Source organism: Nycticebus coucang, chromosome 7 (assembly GCF_027406575.1).
Source record: "Nycticebus coucang isolate mNycCou1 chromosome 7, mNycCou1.pri, whole genome shotgun sequence".
Taxonomy (NCBI): Eukaryota; Metazoa; Chordata; class Mammalia; order Primates; family Lorisidae; genus Nycticebus; species Nycticebus coucang.
The window spans coordinates 12,578,852-12,597,472 of record NC_069786.1 but is presented as its reverse complement, the minus strand read 5'-3'; the positions used below and the strand labels follow the sequence as shown (position 1 = coordinate 12,597,472).

General features: G+C 40.7%; 1 protein-coding gene across 1 annotated transcript in view; it reads left to right on the top strand.

Annotated features, from left to right (window-relative positions):
- CNTNAP5 (contactin associated protein family member 5) overlaps window positions 1-18,621 on the top strand; it is an 869,192-nt gene that overhangs the window by 370,380 nt on the left and 480,191 nt on the right. Inside the window, exon 4 of the mRNA XM_053598220.1 lies at window positions 12,695-12,842. Coding sequence (XP_053454195.1) covers window positions 12,695-12,842 — 148 coding nt within the window. The remainder of the gene's footprint in view (window positions 1-12,694; window positions 12,843-18,621) is intronic.

Below are 18,621 nucleotides of genomic sequence, written 5' to 3'. Positions count from 1 at the left end.
ATGCAGCCTTAAAGAAAGATGGAGACTTTACCTCTTTCATGTTTACATGAATGGAGCTGGAACATATTCTTCTTAGCAAAGTATCTCAGGAATGGAAGAAAAAATATCCAATGTACTCAGCCCTACTATGAAGCTAAATTATAGCTTTCACATGAAGACTCTAACCCAACTATAGCACAAGACTATGGGGAAAGGGCCAAGGAAGGGGAAGGGAGGGGGGAGGTTTTGGTGGAGAGAGGGTGCATCTTAGAATGGGTACAGGCGATTGCACTAATGTACACAGCTATGATTTAACAACAAAAAAATAAATAAAGAAAGAAAGAAAGAAGGTGTGGCAGAACACAGCGCAGCGGAGAAGATGCTTAAGGAATGAGTCTGCAGTCCTGTTTTATTTTGAGGGAACCTAAAGATTTGATAGGAAGCCATAATGAGAAAAGAAGCAGCAAAGAGCTTTAAAAACAGCAGAGAGCTTTATGAACCATGCTAAGAAATGTGTACTTGACCTGAATGGTGATGAATTGTTTGGTCAGATTAGATGGAAATAATGCTGGAGACAGAAGGGTAGCCTAGATGCTGTGGCTGGAATCCCAGAAAAGCTAATTACGGTGTGGGGGAAGTGAAGTGAAGTGAAGCCCAAGCCAGGGATTTACTCAGGTTTGTGTTTACTCAGGGCCCAGAACTCAAAGCTTGCAACAAATATTGTACCTGAAATAATAGTTGTCTCAACTTATTAACCAAACTGGCAGCGGAAATAAATTTCTCTAGCTTGTAATTGTTTTCCCTTTCTTTTTTTACTGTCTGGTGCTTCAAGCATCCCTTTTAAAAGCTCAAGTGCTCATTTTCCTTAGGAAGAGCCATTGTTTGAACTACTTACAATATAACAGAAAAACATCGAAAGTCAGCTAAGAGCAGAAATGGAATAAAGCAGTGAAGGAGGAGAGAAGGAGATCACAATAAACTCGGCCTATGACATGGTTTTGCCAAAGGCTGATGCTGAGCTTACGTCTTCTCTGGAGAGTGACAGCTTGAGATTGCAATCTCAGGAAAATGAATGGGAATAAAAGGGCACAGGATGTCCACTTTCATGTTCCCCTTTTCGATGAGAATGTGCTGTCTCCTCCAAGGTTCACATTCAGGAATGTTAAAAATTATCTTTGGAGAAAATCAGGACAGGTAAGTGGGGCTTATCTGCTGGTGTGGACATTGACAGCTGGAAGTGAGCCTGAAAAGCTTTGGGAAGGAAAGAAGCATGAGAGCATTTTGGAACCTTTGAGTCATCATTTGATCTTTATGAAATAGGCACCAGCCTTAGCTGTTCTCTGGTCAACGAAATATAAAGAACAGGGAGAACCAGAACCCATAGTCTGTGGGCAGCTTGTGGGCGACATGCTGACCCTCAGAAGCACCGAATGCCATCGTGGAAGAACATGAGCAGCGTGTGTCCTGCCTGCCGACTCCTTCCCATACTTCCCGCTCAGGTCGCTTCTGATAAGCTGGAGAGCACAGGGTTTGTTAATCCTTGAACACCGAACCTTCATTTGCTTCTCCGAAGCACTCTGGCCTGAGTTTTAAGATCCCTTAAGTCAACTGTGGCAGTAGAAAGAGTTCTAAACTGTTATGTCATTCCAGTCCCCCCTTAAATGAATGATGTTGCATTGAAAAAAATGTCTTACAACTCCTATCTTGCGTTTTTCCATCGTAAGCTTTGAACAAGTTCTTCTTTCATGACACCATGTTCCCATTTCTCCAGAACACTGTTTCCTGGAGATGCAAGATGATAAAGAACACAAAGTTTTATAATGACAAAAATTAGAGAAACAAAGTCTGCATGTCATTCTTTTATTCATGAGACAAATGTTCGTGGACCACCTCTTTCACTTGTGATTCCACAGGAAGAATCTGCTCTCATGCAGCTTACCGTCTCACATGAAGCTTACTGTCTCACGGCCAAAAGGTAGACAAATAAACGAATACACACACACTAACATATGTTTATTTTGGCAGGTTGTGTTAAGTGCAGGAAGAACAAGTAAGCAGGAAAAAAAAAGAGATTGTGCTAGGGAGAGGGAACAGTTTGGCAAGATGCCCCGCTATGGCCACAGCAATGCACACAGGCACGGAAAGGAGCCACCAGCTGGGTAGTCTTTCCATCTTGGGTTCCAGATTTTTCCTTTGCCCCAAGGCTTTCCCCTGCACAAGTTGGTTAGTCCCTTTCTAGCTTGGGGCCTGACCCTTGCTGCAGTATTTCTCCTTAACTCTACGTTGCTCTAATGGACGGTCAGGCTCTTCTACCAAATCCTGTGCTCTAGGACCTGACTTCTTCACTGAGAAAGTTGAGAAAGCTCTCCATTCATTTTTCCAAAGGGAAAAAGCATTTTCTTTTCCCCTTAGTGGAATGTGAAAAGTCGGGTGTAGCTAAGTGGTTATTTCAGTCCTTTTCAGGCATGCAGCATACGGTGCAACTGCCTTACGTGGTACTCAGGCTGTTGTTTCTCTGAGTGCAGAGATGGACACATAAAATGATGACACTGCTGTCAACAGTCACTTCACTACCCCTTATACACAGCATAGCAGAAGTCACACCAGATCAGATCTCCAGAACTAAGACAGCAATAGAACTGGAGGAGTTTGGTGTCTTATGTCTGTACTCATTTATTTAACAAATATTTATCTTTATATGCATAATGCCTCCAAGAATAATTAGAGGGCTGCATCCTCCAGGCCAGCGGGTACCAGAGCCATCGTGCTATTTGGCTCTGGCCTGACATACGTGATTTCTATTACCGTTTATCATATTTCATTTTCTAGTAATAAGTGACACAGACACATATACTCATTGTCATGGGAAAGCTGAGAGACTACTTATGGACAAAAGATTTTTATTGATCTAGGAAGAATTTTGAACCGCTTCCTTCAGAAGCTTCTTTCCAAATCCATAATGATTAGTTGTTAAAACGAACAAGGAGAAGCCAAAGATGATTTGAGGGCTCTTCCACTTACTTTAAAATAATTTTAGCAGTGCCCTTTCTGGGTGCTGATGACTCATGACATTCACTGAGTTTCAATTTGTGCTTAAGCTACTAAGTTTTAATGTAAATAGTTTACAGGGGAGTATATTGGTTCATCAAACTAGAAGAACAATGAGAAAAAAGGACATAAAACTAGTCATTTTTATGGGGGGAGCTGGGGTAGAGACCCAGCTTCTCCCTGACCATGGGTTCCACCTAAGGGGAGCTGAATTTTTCTGCTTGGGGTGGATGCTGGTCACTCTGACAACATGGGTGCCTCCCCGGAGAAAGTCGTTAAATTGAAGACATTACCTGCCACAATCTTTCTTGCTTACTGAGTGACTTCTGATGGTAATCCATGATACCTACCACTGGGAATGAAGAGGGATATATGTGGTGAGTTAGGCTGGGGTTCCTTTGCTGTGGCAGGAGGCTTTATAACTGAGAAGGTTTGTATCAGAAACTTTCATACGGGTAAATGAACAGCAAAGTGGCAGATGTTAGGACCTCCCTTTAGGTTTCCTTTCCTGAAGGGGCCCCACCAGGTGCCAGAGACTGACAGCTACAGTCAGAAGAGGGAGAGGCGGATAAAAGGCAAGGTGGTCGGTGACTGCACGGTAGGACAGGCATCGTGAAGGTTGGGCCACGGCTGGGCCGGGGGTAAAGAAGCTCCAGTACCCACGGAGGGGTATTTCTACTGCCAGGTAAAGAAGAGTAAGCGAGATGCCATTACCCAACCTGAACGGAGTGACTGTGCCCAGTGGCAGTGACTACAAGGAGAAGGGAATAGGACACCAGCATACAATCGGTGCCCGCACAGCTCAGCTGAGTGGGCTACATGAGCCCAGCTCCACTCAACCAGTGGGAGAGATCAGATGGAAATGACAGTTTTTCTCTACTACTGCCTGAACTCCTTGTGTGTTTCCTGGCTTTGGGGCCCATAATCAGGCACAGGAGGCAGGGGGCATGAGGGCACGGATCAGTCATCGTCTCTCGGCAACTATCAAGATACAACTTGATTCTCACATAGCAATCCAGTTCTGGGTGGTCTTCTAATCAAATAACCATTTCTGTGAATGACAAATGGATACACATACCTGCACTTACAATGGGCAAGAAAGATTAAGAACAAAGGAAGAATTAGATAGCTTTTAATTTGCTTCTAACTTCCTAAAATCTATCAGTTCGGAGTTTCTCTCAGCTAACAATAACGGCCAATGCTTACAAGCTAGCTCTCATTTTATTTCCTCTAAAAACCTGTCCAGAATCCATATTTGAATGCACCCAGTCATAGCAGTTTGCAACATAGAAGCCTGAGTCATTTTATCAATTTTACCTTTAACTCTGTTGTTTGCATGTTAGTTAGGCTTTGCCTTATTAAATATATCTTCTTGAATAAAAGAAAATGCATTTCTAATCATCTGCAGGCTGTTAGTCCCTCCATAGCTTCAGTTTGCCTTCTTTTAGGGGGAGAGCCCTTTGAATGTCATTCAGAACATGTAAGTGTAATTAATTCATCACTACTGCAGAGCACACTCTGATGCAAAGATATTGCCACAAGCATTTCCTGTTGGAATCTGCATCTCCTCTCTGCCTCTCTCTGTGTAAGAATATTGTTTTTATTGTTAAGAACCTATGGAACAAACAACATTTGCATATGTATTGACTGTAAGATTGACAACTTCCCTGGAGATTTTGTTTTCATCATGTTCTTGATGAGTAAACTGAGATTCAGAAAAGTTTGTTTATTTTCCCTATTTCATCTATTTATTGAGCCCTTCCGTAAGCCTCTAAAAACAGTTCAAGCAACATTAAGATGCTGTGTGTAAATTCACAGATTTGGCAAGAAATACACAAATTTGGTTCAGGTAACTAAAACCCATTTCAACATACCTTTAAGAAACAGTGTTCCATGCACTGGCCTGGACACTACAGATTAAAACAGGATACAATCTATATCCCCAGGGCAATTACAGTCCCAGTGCCTTGCCGTGGTTGACAGAGCGAATCAGCAAGGTTGTTCGGATTAGCACCCAAAGCTCATCTCTTTTCTTTCCCACTCTGCTGCTTCTCATAAAACAGCCTCTCGGGCAGCATGGTGTGTTTGGCAGAGCAGGAGACTTGAAAAAGAGTCTTCGTGAGAATTCCCAATATTCCCTGTTAAGGTCGCTGCTGTGGAATTTGGTTATTGTACCTGTTATTTCTCGAATAGACTGTAGCTAGGCAAATTAATATCAGCTGCCTGGTGGCACTCGGATGCTTGTAGCCTCACTGCCAGGGTCATGGGTGTGGGTTGGCTGAATACAGTGAATTTGTTGGATCTGAACGAGTGGTGCTGGTTGCCCCTCACTCAGACCTATCCAACCCCGCTGACCAGTCCCAGCACCGACCCACAGCTTAGCCTCACTGTTCATGCCCACTCCATTCCCTCTTGGAGGGCTCTTCTGTTCAGAAACCAAAATGATGTTTAAGGTCGAGGAATAAGGAAGTGGCAAAGATGAGGGCCACCCCACGCTCACTCTGACACACTTCTTCCTGCGATTTCTTGTATAGCCTTCTGCTGCTCTACCCTCAATACACGACTTCTGTGATCTTCATTCTATTTATCTTATTTTCTCTTATAATATTTACACCATACACAGTGGACAATTCTCTGAGGACAAATATGGGAGACTAAGGTTCCCTTAAAAGAGCAAACTTCACTATCTCTGTGACCTTATAAAGAACTTAACTTTTCTGAGCCTCAAGTTCTTTAATTATAGGGAAAGAAAGACAAACTCCTGCACAGGGATGAAATCAATGAACAGCTTCAGTAAGAACCACAGGCTACCACACCCCCACCTTCTCCTCGCTCACTCCCTGCCCTCTCATCTCTTCCTTCCACTCTCTTCTCTTTCTCTAATATAAAATCAACTTATACTTTGATATAAAAAGCAGCACAGGCACAATATTTAACAGTAATTGCTACTTGTATAATAACACCTCATTGTGACTGCAAAGGCGTATGCCCAAATTCAGTGTAATCTTACTTGAAGTGGGTGGGGTTGGGGAGGAAAAAACAAACAAACAAACAAACAAACAAAAACAACTTCTGAGTAGTGTATGTAACATCACCCAGAATGGAAATGGAACAGACCTGCACTGATCATGCAGAGTCCATCATATTAATCTCTGAGTCCCAGGGTGTCCCCAGCAAGGTGAGTGACACTATATAGTAACTGACCACACCATTTAGGATGGATTGCAGAATCAGAGGATTAAATGCAATCCTGGGGGAGTAGGGGTTGGGCTCTCATTTAGGGAGAAAGTTGGTTTAAACTTTCCTTGATGACAAGTAAGACAAAGTGAACTAACATGCAAAGAACCTAGCAAGTGGCTGGCCTGGTGGAGAACCTTGAAAACTCCGGCTATGGTTGCAGCTATGGCTATTATTTGGTTGCAGAAACCTGACTCAACTTAAACTTGGAGGCAATAATGGGAATGAATAAAAGACATTACTGGAATTTGATCAGAATCTCTATCATCTAGTCCGATTTACGGTAATTTCTTGTCTTAGGACTAACAAGTCTGACAATCAAGTTTGCAAACTCATCCTAGGGAAAGTGCTACATAATTCATCGCTGAATATCACCACAATCACCTTCAAAGTACTCGCCCTGAGAAGCTATGCACTGATGTCGGTGCCTAGTCACCCTTCAAAGCAATTTTGAAACTCTTTTTCTGGAATGGGCCATCAGAGCTGTTATTACCCCTGATGCTCTGAATGTCATCAAAATGTCTTCCTTTAATTATTACCGTTATCTTCAAGTAAAGAAAAAGGTCTTTGGGGACCAGATCACGTGAGTAGGCAGAGTGTTCCAGATATTTGTTTACTGGCTAAAAACTTCCTCAAAGAAAGTGCCCTGTGAGCTGGTACATTGTCATGATGCAAGAGCCACACCCTTCTCATGCCGAGATTTTCAGACAAGATTTTTCTAACTGTTTCCCTAGCACTGTTTACCTGGTCTGCTCTGCTTCTCACGGTCAGCCAGTGATTTTGATGTGCAGTTTGATAGTTCTTCCCATGACTGGTCATCCTGACCTCTCTTCCCATGACTGGTCATCCTGACCTCTCTTCCCAGTGACACTTTCTCTCCCTTCAGAAAAATATTTAATCCGTTTGTACACTTCCGTTTTCTTCATGGCATTATCCCCATAAACTTGGACTAACATGTCCCCGATTTTACTTCCACTCTTGTCAAGTTTAACAAGAAATTTGATGTTTGTTCATTGCTCTAATTCAAGCCCTGACATTCTCACAATGGCACACAGAAATACACAATATTAACGAAGGCCACTCAGGAAGACACCACATGCGTCACCACGAACACAACAGCGGGACACTGATATCCCAAGGTTATGAAACCTTACCAAGTTATTTTTATGGTGCTGCCAATGTAAGCACACGGTGGCGAGTGCATGAACTTAAATGTCAGAACTCATGTTTATGGTTTAGGCTCTCACTTGACCTCTCCAAAATTAGGTTTTCTTATCTTTAAGATGAAGATAATACAGATTGCCTACCTCAGGGATGCTTTGACCAAATAAATTGATGAATGTTCTTTACGGTCATTCTTTTTCTCACATCATCATGAAAAGTGCTAATCTGTCGCTTCTTCACCTTTTGGCTAAGATCAGGTGAAGAAAAACATTAATCTGATTTCCACTGTCAGAGGTTGGTCTGCCTGTCACAGAATTTTATGTGTGCATGCTTTAGAACTGACTTGCTTGGGTCAACTAATGGTTGTTGCAAGGATCAGTACTTGGCTATTTCTAATTGCTGAGTAGTCTTCAAATTTATTAATAGTCTAAGTTTTGTTAGTTTGTGGGAGTGGAAATTTGATTTTTAAATTTATATTTTTCTTCAGATGTACAAAACACTGACATCATAACTGTACCCACAAAGTTTCATAAAGTATTTTTCATCATTATGTAACTCAAACTACTTTCTAATTTCCATTTTGATTTCTTCTTTGACCTATGGGTTGCTTAGAAGTGTGTTCATTAAATTTCAAATATTTGTGGTTTATTGAGATCATTTATTATTATCAATTCACAATTTAATTTAATTATGATTTAAAAACTATAAGGGTTCAATTGAGACTTACTTTGTCTTGTAGAATATGCTCTAAGAAGTATATTATGTGCACTTGAAAACAATGTACAATCTTTAGTCATTGTAATATTCTATGGATATGAATTACGGAAATTTTACTGGTAGTGTTGTTTGAATTTTTTATATCCTTTCTGACTTTTGCGCACTTGCATAATTCCATTTCTTATACTTTCCATAATTTACGTTTCTATTGACATATATTTCACTTTTACATACATTAGAACATTACAGTGTATTAGTGTTCTTTAAACTATGAATTGACTTTTAAAATGTTTAAGAGAGAAAAATAGTCTTTTATATTTATATACATATTTTCCATTTGATTTTTTATTGATGCATAAGACTTGTACATATTTATGGGGTGCCATATGATACGTTGATTCATGCATAGATGGGTAATGATCAAGTTAAAGTAGTTAGGACACCCATTACCTTGAGAATTTATCATTTCTTTGTGTTGGGAACATTTAATCATTTTTTTCTATCTTTTGAAATACACAATACAGTATTGTTAACTATAGTCACTGTACTGTGCTATGGAACATTAGAATTTACTCCTTCTGGGCGGCGCCTGTGGCTCAGTCGGTAAGGCGCCAGCCCCATATACCGAGGGTGGCGGGTTCAAACCTGGCCCCCGGCCAAACTGCAACCAAAAAATAGCCGGGCGTTGTGGCGGGCGCCTGTAGTCCCAGCTACTTGGGAGGCTGAGGCAAGAGAATCTCTTAAGCCCAGGAGTTGGAGGTTCCTGTGAGCTGTGTGAGGCCACGGCACTCTACTGAGGACCATAAAGTGAGACTCTGTCTCTACAAAAAAAAAAAAAAAAAAAAAAAAAAGAAAAGAAAAAAAGAACTTACTCCTTCTATCTAACTGTATTTTTGTACTCATTATCCAACTTCTGTTCATTCTCCCCACCAATGATCCTTTCCTCATCTGGTAACCCCAATTCATTCTCTAGCTCCATGAAATCCACTGTTGTGGATCCCACGAGTGAATGAGAACATGTGATATTTGTCTTTCTGTGTGTGGCTTATTTCACTTAACATGACATCAGTTCCATCCATGTTGCTGCAAATGACAATTAAATTCTTTTTTATGGCTGAATAGTATTCTGTTGTGCATACCTGTTAATTATTGATGAACACTTAGGTTGATTCCATGTCTTTCCTATTGCAAATAGTACTCCAACAAACTTGGGTGGTGGTGGGGGCAGATAACCCTTTGATTTATTGATTACTTTTACTTTGGAAAAATGGCCAATAGGAAGGTTGAGGGTTCTTCATTCCCTCCTATATGCTGAAAACGCTGTCTAGCATCAATTCCTTAGGCTTGTAGAACTTTTTTTTTTTTTTTTTTTTTTTTTAGTATTTCTTAGAAGTTAAGGCTCATAGGTAATAAATTATCTCCCCTTTTTTGTTTAAATGAAACTGTTGTATTTATTTTTCATATTTGAAAGCTGTATTTGCTGGTGTAGGGACCAAGGGAAAGCTTCCCCTCAGTCATCTAAAGGTTCCTTGAAAATGAACAGACAACAAGACTTATAGGAGAGAAAGACATATAAATTTAATCCATGTGCTTAGGAATGGGGAATCATAGGAGAATGATTACCCTATACCTTAATAAAGTCCAGAAACTATGTACCCTTCTTCTTAGAGGAAGAGACAATGGGGGAAATGCTGCCTTTTTGAGGAGTAGTCAATGAATTGTGGAGGGAAAAAATATGCCCAGTGCTCATACAAAGTTAATGAATAATTCTTTTGGGGAACTGAATAGGATCAAAAACAAAGTTAACTTGGGCTCTAGTTGTGGTATGTAATTTTCAGTATGTTTGTGATATGAATTTTAATCTCTAATGAATGAAATTTCAGGGAGGGGATCAAAGGCCATCCATTGTGTTCCTCTTTGGAAGATCTGGTCTTTAGGTAGATAAGGGAACTTCAGAGGACAACCTCCTAAGTGACAGAGGATATAGAGACAAGGGCGAAGGGCAGAAGGGAGGTCAGAGAGAATTAAGGCTGCTTCTTTAGTACAGCATGTTCAAGTGTCATATTTGGGTATCATTTTCTGAGACCCAACATTGGATACAGAATAGTGAGTTGACAGCTTCCTACTTGGGGCAGTTTTTGATCCCCATTGTTGCTGATGAGAAGTTGGGTGTCATTCTTATTGTTGTTCACATGTTAAGTAAACCAGTTGAGATGACTTTGACCATAACAGTGACTTTAGTACACACACCAGGAAGATCTCCCTCTGCTATTCACCCTAGCTCACAACTTCCTACATTGTAAATAGCTGATTGTCTTTGACCTACTGGTGAACTTGGTGAAAGATGGTGGCATTTTGTTTAGCTGGCAGTCTACAATGAAGTGATTATAGACTGCCAGCTCCAGGAGGGCCCTGGGACCACTCATGGCACACTGAGATCTCATAACTGTGAGACCTTGGTTCTGCTTGGACTATGAAACTGTACATACATGTACTGTGGCTCTAAGATAGCAGGACTCTGAGACTCTGAGACTCTACAATAACGAGACTATGAAATACTGAGAAACAGAAAGCTTTAATTGCTTGCTCAGTGCCATGCAGTCATGTCAGAATGCTGCCTTCTTTGAATGAGGCTCTAGGATTTCTTCTCATCAGAACACACACTACGTGAGCTAAGAGATAAAGTTACATAAAACATTGACACATCATAAATAAGCCTTTTTATCTGGAGTATACTATCAGATTTTAAATATTACTTTCAGATATATTCAATCTACAAATTGCCCATCACCTAGGAAGGGCAACCAATTGCTCTCAGGGTGAATAGTCTCTGTTGTACATCTAGTTTAGATAAATGTTGCTACAGAACCGTGGACTTTACATGGCTGGGAGGTGACATATGGCCTTTACTTGGTCAGCTGAAAGTGCTGAATGAAAGGCTCCCAATTAGGTTGCAGATAAACACAAAATTCCTTCATGCTGTCTAAAGCAATGGGAAATTACCAGAACTCATCTCCCCTCTTCCTTCCCACACATATGAAAGTGATATGGGCACCAGGAAATTTGAAGCAAGAACTAAACTCCACAGGAAGAAGGCCTTTCTAAATGAGCAAGGGCTGGAGTACAGCTTCCTACCCGTGCCAGTGGCTGAAGTTAGGAGTAGGACATGTGGGAGAGCCATGTTGCCAAATAAAATCATTCTTCATTTGGATGAAAATAGCCAAACCTTTGACAATCTGTGGGCTTAAATGTTGAATCTGAATCTCAAGAAATTCCTCCCTACCAAGTCATCCTCTTACATAACAGTCTTGCTCCAGGAGTAACTGCAAAATAGAAAGTGAGCAGCTTCCTCCTTTATAAGCCACTTTATAATGCATAATAGTAATTATGTCAATTGCCTAATTTTAGAGCTGTTAGCTAGTGGGTGTTTTGTGTGTAGTAGAAATGTCAAGAGATTATTCATCATACTCTAGATTCACAGGTGTTGTGAAAATACAATCAAGGTTAAGGTTAGGGTCGTTGAAAATGGATTTCATTTAAGAGATGAAATACTCTTACTTTGTGTACAGTTTGGCCATTTGAGAAAGCAATGGATCTTTTTTAATGGTTGGTGATGATTGCACATCAGCAAGCAACCTTTATCTATGAATACTTGAGGCTGAAAAGAAGGTAGATGATGGCTCAGAATTGGTATGCTAGCTGACATCCCATCTTAATGATGAGGTATGATTGGGATGATGGAAAAGTTCTGGGGAGGGATAGTGGTGATGGTTGCAAAACAATGTGAATATAATATACTTAATGCCACTGAATTATATTCTTCAAATGATGAAAATGACAAAATTTTTTGTCAGGAATATGTTATTCCAATTTAAAAGAAAGGATTAAATGTGGGTCTTTGGATTCCTTCTATATAAAGAAAAAATTCTCCCCTATAATCTTTCATTCAAATGAATTATAAAGCATAATGTTAATGGACCAAATAGCTACTGTGCTGGGTGTTCCTTTGCCTAAAAGTCACAAGGAAATGTGAAAATTCACAACATATTAATCGGAATTGTATTGTCTCCCTCTTGTGATATTAGTGGGATAATTGTGGAGTGTGAAGTTGTAGCGAGAACATGAGCTTTGGAATAGAACAAACTTGGAATTCAATCTCAGATAGATTACTCAGCTGGGTGATTCAGAGATCTTTTTTTCCATTCCTTTATCTCTCTCTAGGCTTCAGGGTTTTATTATTATTATTATTGTTATTATTTTTATCTATAAAATGGTGATAATGATAATAGGAAGTACTTAGTGTATTGAATGGCCTCAATTAATGGTAACAATTACTTTAATAAAAGCCTTTCTTTCTCAAAGCAGATGTCAGTTAGCTCCCATTCCACAGTGATTATGGACGTTAGGAACGTCAGAATGTCATTGTATTACTACCCTTGTAAAGCTTTTGGGTGTTATGTCTTAGGACTTTGCTGGAAATGCTTTCATCATCCAATTTTTCTAAAAGGAGAGTTTCTTAACCTCATGGTGTCTCCTTTCTTCTCCACAGACCTTCGCAGGAAACATGAACGCTGACAGTGTGGTGCACCACAAGCTACTGCACTCGGTTCGGGCCCGGTTTGTTCGCTTTGTGCCCCTGGAATGGAATCCAAGTGGAAAAATTGGCATGAGGGTCGAGGTCTATGGGTGCTCTTACAGTAAGTACCCACTCTGCCCTTTAGTCTTGCTCTGAGAGAGTGCTACCGTCTACAGAATATCAGTTGTCTGCACCGAGAGTGATCATCACTTTAATACTGACTTAAATTTGAAAACATGAAATTGAACCCAAAAGTAGATAAATTCTTTTACTTAAGGCTGAATAAATTTGGTGGTAATAATATCATAAAAGTTCAGAGGTAAGACCTCTTGAGGGTTTGAGCAAATCCTTTTTCTTTAGCAATAAAAGAAAAAAAAAATGTAAGTTCCGTTATTACCCAGAATTAGGGTGAGATATTATAAAGTCTTCTCCCTACCACACCAGACCCAGAGGGAAAAAAAGTTCTTGACTTGTCCTAGAAGAAGAGAAAAGAACATTTCAACCCGGCATAACTTACAGAGTGCTTTCATCTCGTAAATATGCCCTCCACCCACTCATCTATGAATGGTTTGTATGGAATTTGAAAGTAGAGCTCCATCTTGCACGTCAGCAAAGTTGTGAACATAGGTAGAACTGGTGATCACTCCAGAGAAGGTCAAAGTTATTCAGGGAAAGTCCCCATCCCTATCATTCTCTCTGTAGGCTTTGTAGTGAGAACTTCACTGAATCACAGTAAATAATTTTTTTGCCATAAGCAGCAACTTTCTTCTTATAAACTAAAACTCAGTGACCCCTGGTGCATGCTTTTGATTACTAATACTTTCATCTAAATTAGTGCAGGAGGTGCCTATTTTTGGTTACTGGAGTGCCTAATGAGTGATATGCTACTGTTTTCCATAATGAGATCAACTGAATGACTGCATCAGAATCATTTGACATCTTTAAAAAAATTCATTTGCCTAGTTCCATCCTATACATACTGGGTTATGACTTCTGATGATGGGAACTGAAAAAGTTGAATGTTGACAGGCTCTACAATAAGCTGTGGGCATAGGGTGTCTGCTAAAAATAAAGACCTGCTGGAGGGGATTTAATGGTGAGATGATTATATTCATCTTGTATAAGCACTTTCAAAAATAATGTAGTTTAGAACAGACACATCAACAAATCACTAGGCCCAGGAGGGATTACCTACTGCTCTACCCCTTATATCATAAGGCACAGAATTCCTACAAGTGTATCTGCGTCCTCTCCAGTGATCTCTGGGGCATCCACAATTTCTTGCTAATTCTTCTTTAATAACAAATTTTCACTGCTAAGAGATTTATTTTAAAATATCACATGAAATTTTTATGCTGAAATTTTAAAAAATATCTTGTTAATAACATAGCCAACCTCCTGTTTTGACCTGAGAATTTTATTACTCTTTAACATTTCCTTGTACTTCTGTTTCCTCCCTGTCTGGTCCCTTGTTTTTATCGTATGTGCTCCTTGTTCACGCACACCGTGTGGTTACGCGGGAGGAGTTGTAACATCAAGTCATATCACAGACCGCAGGCTTGATAGAACATTTGAGTGGCATGTTCAGTGTTTCCTGGTGGTGAATACCCTTGAGATGTTGATGGCAACCTGAACCCTCCCCCCAGGAAAAAAAAATGCCCACAATGTGCACCTGCATATTTTCGACACTGTAGAGACTGTGGCCTATGGGCCACATGCTGATTTTGTGAAGACTTTTTTTTGCTTATCTGTGGTGCTGGATATCATGAAAATTATGCATAGACCTTTTTTGTTGCTAGTCAGCTTTTATTAATGTTTGTGTATTTAAGCTTTTATTAGTGTTTGTGGCCCAAGATAACTCTTACTCTTTCAATGTATGGCGGAGGAAAAAAAAAGGTTGGACACCCTTGTTCTCCAGTGTTAAGAGTTTCACAGACCTGGTAAAACTCAATTCTGGACCAAGCTAAGAACTCCTGACTTTGAGGTAGTGGAGTCCTACCTCTCTCCTTGTAGGATCAAGGTCTTCCACGTTCTTTGAGGGGAGAAGTTGCCTTCCGGTCAACCTTGCTAAGGATGGAAAGTTCACCTCCTTGGGGAGTTGCCGGTGTACATCTCCGTGGGGAGCTTGAAGCAGGCACCCTGTGGTCTTCAAACACTGGCTCTGGTGCTTTGGTGCTTCTTTTACCTTCTCTCTGCTTCTATCTAAAACCAGAACCTCAGTGTGTCTTCTGAATCTCCCTTCCTTTCAGCATTATCATATCTGCTTCTTTACTGATTGTTCCTATCAACATAAAATTTAGCTGCACACACAACCAAAAACCAACACAGCAATGAAAACTACTGTGCAACTACCTCCCCTCTCCTCTTCACAGAGTGGCTTTGCTCCAACACTTCTCTTTAGTTGCTGTATCTACCTGCTCTCTTAACATTGCAGCAGAGCCCAGTCAGTTGTATATATTTGATGGATAATTTAATGCATCAACTAGGCCAGGCTATAGGCCCCGGTACCCAACCAAATGCTAATCAAAGGGTTGCCGTGATGTGGGTGATGTCTACAATCATTTGACTTTAAGTGAATGAGATTTTCCTAGGTAACCTGAGTGGGCCTAATCCAATCAGTTGAAATGTTTCAGGAGGAAAATTGAGATTTCCCTGAGAAGGGGCAAGTCAACCTGTGGCCTGCTACTGCACTCACTATTAGCCTGGGTTTTATGATGTATTTTCATTACTTTGTGGTGCCTACCACAAAGCAGAACCTCCTGGGTTTGATTTTGCTCCTTTGTTTATCATCTGCCTCCCCCAGTCCTGCACTGGCAGGTAAGTGCTGTAAGTTCAGGCACCTTGTCTTCGAAGGGCCAGAAGCTAATAGGCGCAAAGGGTCATTCCATACATGTCTGTTTAATGGGGAAATACACATATCAGTGCAGCCTGATCCTCTCAGCTAAGGCCACCATGTTAATCCAGAATGACTTCTTGTTAATAAACCCATTTTGGTTTCTAGGGAGCTAATTTAGTTTTCACAGTCTTATAAATCCTTTTCTCAAAGGTCCAGTTGACTATGTCACTGAAGATTCCTAGAAATAGTAATACTCTGTAATTTCTTAAGACTTAAAGGTTTAGTGCTCACTTCGGCAGACATACACTAAAATTGGAAAGACTTAAAGGTTTACCATTTTTCAAAAACAGCATATTAATTTATTCATTCATTCATTTACTTATTTCTTTATTCAGCTGACAAAATTCATTTAGCACCTTGGATGCCAAGCATCCTGCAATGCTCTAGGGACATAAAGAAAAATGAGACCTTTTTTAGACTTGTATTAAGTCCTGTATTTGCATTCGAAGCACTTTTTATGATTACATTTCATCAATTAAGTGTGTAATTACCAGACATGTGGTTCCCCTGACTGTACTCTAAGCTTCACAAAGGCAGTAGCTGTGTCTGCAGGAATCCCTTATTCGTCATGGTGTTGGGCACACAGGATACCTGGGCACAGGAAGGAAAGAAGGAAGGAAGGAAGGTAAGAAGGAAGAAAGGAAACAAGGAAGGAAGGAAAGAAGGAAGGAAGGAAGGAAGGAAGGAAGGAAGGAAGGAAGGAAGGAAGGAAGGAAGGAAGGAAGGAAGGAGTATGAGATGCAGGTATCTACCTCTCTCCTCCCTGTGTTCCCCGTGTGGTCTGGGTCTGCTTTCAGTTGCTCACCATAGACAGATTCTATCCTCTAGAGGAGCAAAGTCATTGCTATGAGATAGTCCTTGCTCTTCTCGAACCTCCCTTGGGCTTCAATGATTTCCTTCTAAGGACGTCTGCTGCTCCCACTTGGAAGCATTCTCCCTTGGAGAAGTCAGGTAGTCTGAGAACTGCAGAGTCTTACTGTCTTTCAGTCATCTGCCAGCGTTACAGACAGAGGGTCTTGTTTTGTTGTATTTTGTTTCGTTTGTCTTTCTTTTTCTTACATCAAGCCTAGCGTGAAAATCCCATGTCTGTAGATTTATTTTTCAAGCCCAGTCACTCTGCCTAGCTGATTCTTCACAGTCTGCCTGTCTTCAACCCAATTTGCCTCTCCTCTTCCCCCATCTGGTATTTCATCGGCTGCTCTGAGGATGTCCTGGCTTCCTAGACTTTTCTGAAAGGAGCTTTGTGAGTCCTTTCCAGGCCCCTCCTGGCCATTGAGAGTCTCAAGTCCTAGGTACTTTTATGCAGCCACCCCCCTTTACCTCCCACACCCACCGTGTTCAACTTCCCCTCCATGTGCACGTATGGACCCAATGCAGACTGTGGGTTTCTTGCCCAATTCCATGTTGGCATTTGTGCTATGATCTTTTCTGCAGCGTCATCTTTCTTCTTCACCAAGAGGACTCCTGAGTGCCATTCATCACCCAGCTCAAATACCTACTTTGAACATCTTCTGACTTTGGACCTTGGCATGGGGCCCCCTTTCATGAGTTATGCTTCCATCCAAGGTCTCTCCTTGTTATGTTTACATTTCCCGGTGCTTCTCTGTTTAATTACTGGCTTGCCTTCATGTTCTACCTCTTTATCCCTTGGGGGCAAGATCAGCACCCGACACCTGCTAAATGCTCTAATAAATGATTATTTAATTTTTGCATCTGATTTTTAGAAAGGGTTAGTTCTCCTTATTCATTTTCAAAGGTTTTTATTGTATTTTGCGAAAATTACAGCATTCTTTCTTGCAGAGGCTTCCTTTCATATATAAATATACATGAAAGTGAGACAAGTAAGTTTGCAAACTCATCCTAGAAAAAGTGCTATGTACCTCATTACTGAGTATCACTCCAGTTACCATCAAAGTCCTCCCCTTGGGAAGCTGTGCACCAACACCAGTGCCTACTCCACCCTTCAAAGCCATTTTGGAACTCTTTTTCTGGAATGGCCATCAGATCTGTCATTGCAGGTCTGACAATTAAATTTGCTCTCATCCTAGAAAAGTGTTTTAACCTGTGGACTAGGAGCTGACTTTGGTTCCTCTTGCCTCCTGTCTCTAGCGTGGGCATTTTAGGGTGGTCACAGTAAACTCTAATGTGACAGACTCCTCCTGTGTGCTCAGACACGGCCTGATCAGGTGGCCTACTCTTCAAAAGATGAAACCTTCCAGCAAACACTCTTAACTTCTTTGAGCCTTTGTTTTTTCATCTGTAAATGATGGTGGTAATTACTTAAGACTACCTATGACTATTTGAATCATTATATAGAAAGCATTTAGTGGAACATTATCAAATTGCCTGCACTTCGTGAGTGACAGCTCATGCTAACGTAGACATATCCACAGAGCAAGTTCCTCTGTTGCCGCTCCATGTTGCCTGCTTTGGGGAACATTGATCACATCCTCTGATAGGCCAGGGCTCCCTCAGATTTGAACCTGTGTCTACTGCTGTCTTCACTTCCTTTGTTATAAGCTCTGAGATCTCAGCTTCCTGTCACCTCCAGTTTCTCTCCTCCTGTGCCCAGGCCTTCTCCTGCAGCACTTCTCCTATAGAGGTTACTACTGCTAAATAATTTCATGGAGTAAATAATTCTATTCTAAGACAAGAAATCAATTACTATTCTTACAAATAGTTATCCCAAACAAGTTACACTATTTTCTTGATCTATATCAGCTTCATTCTGACAATTACATATATCCCATATGTGGGTATCTGGCATCCTAGCTTGCTACGTTATTTTCTCATAAGAATGATCGAAGACTTTCTCCATTACAGTTTTTTCTTCTGTGTCACCTCTCTTGTCAAATTGAGTCCTCTTTGGCCAAACATACTCATCCTGGTGAGCCAAGTAAATAAAGGACATGGATCCTGTTATTTTATTGAGTCAAGGATAGAAAGATAGATGCCTGAAATAAACATGTCAAAATAGAATTCTGTGAAAACAATGCATCTTCTG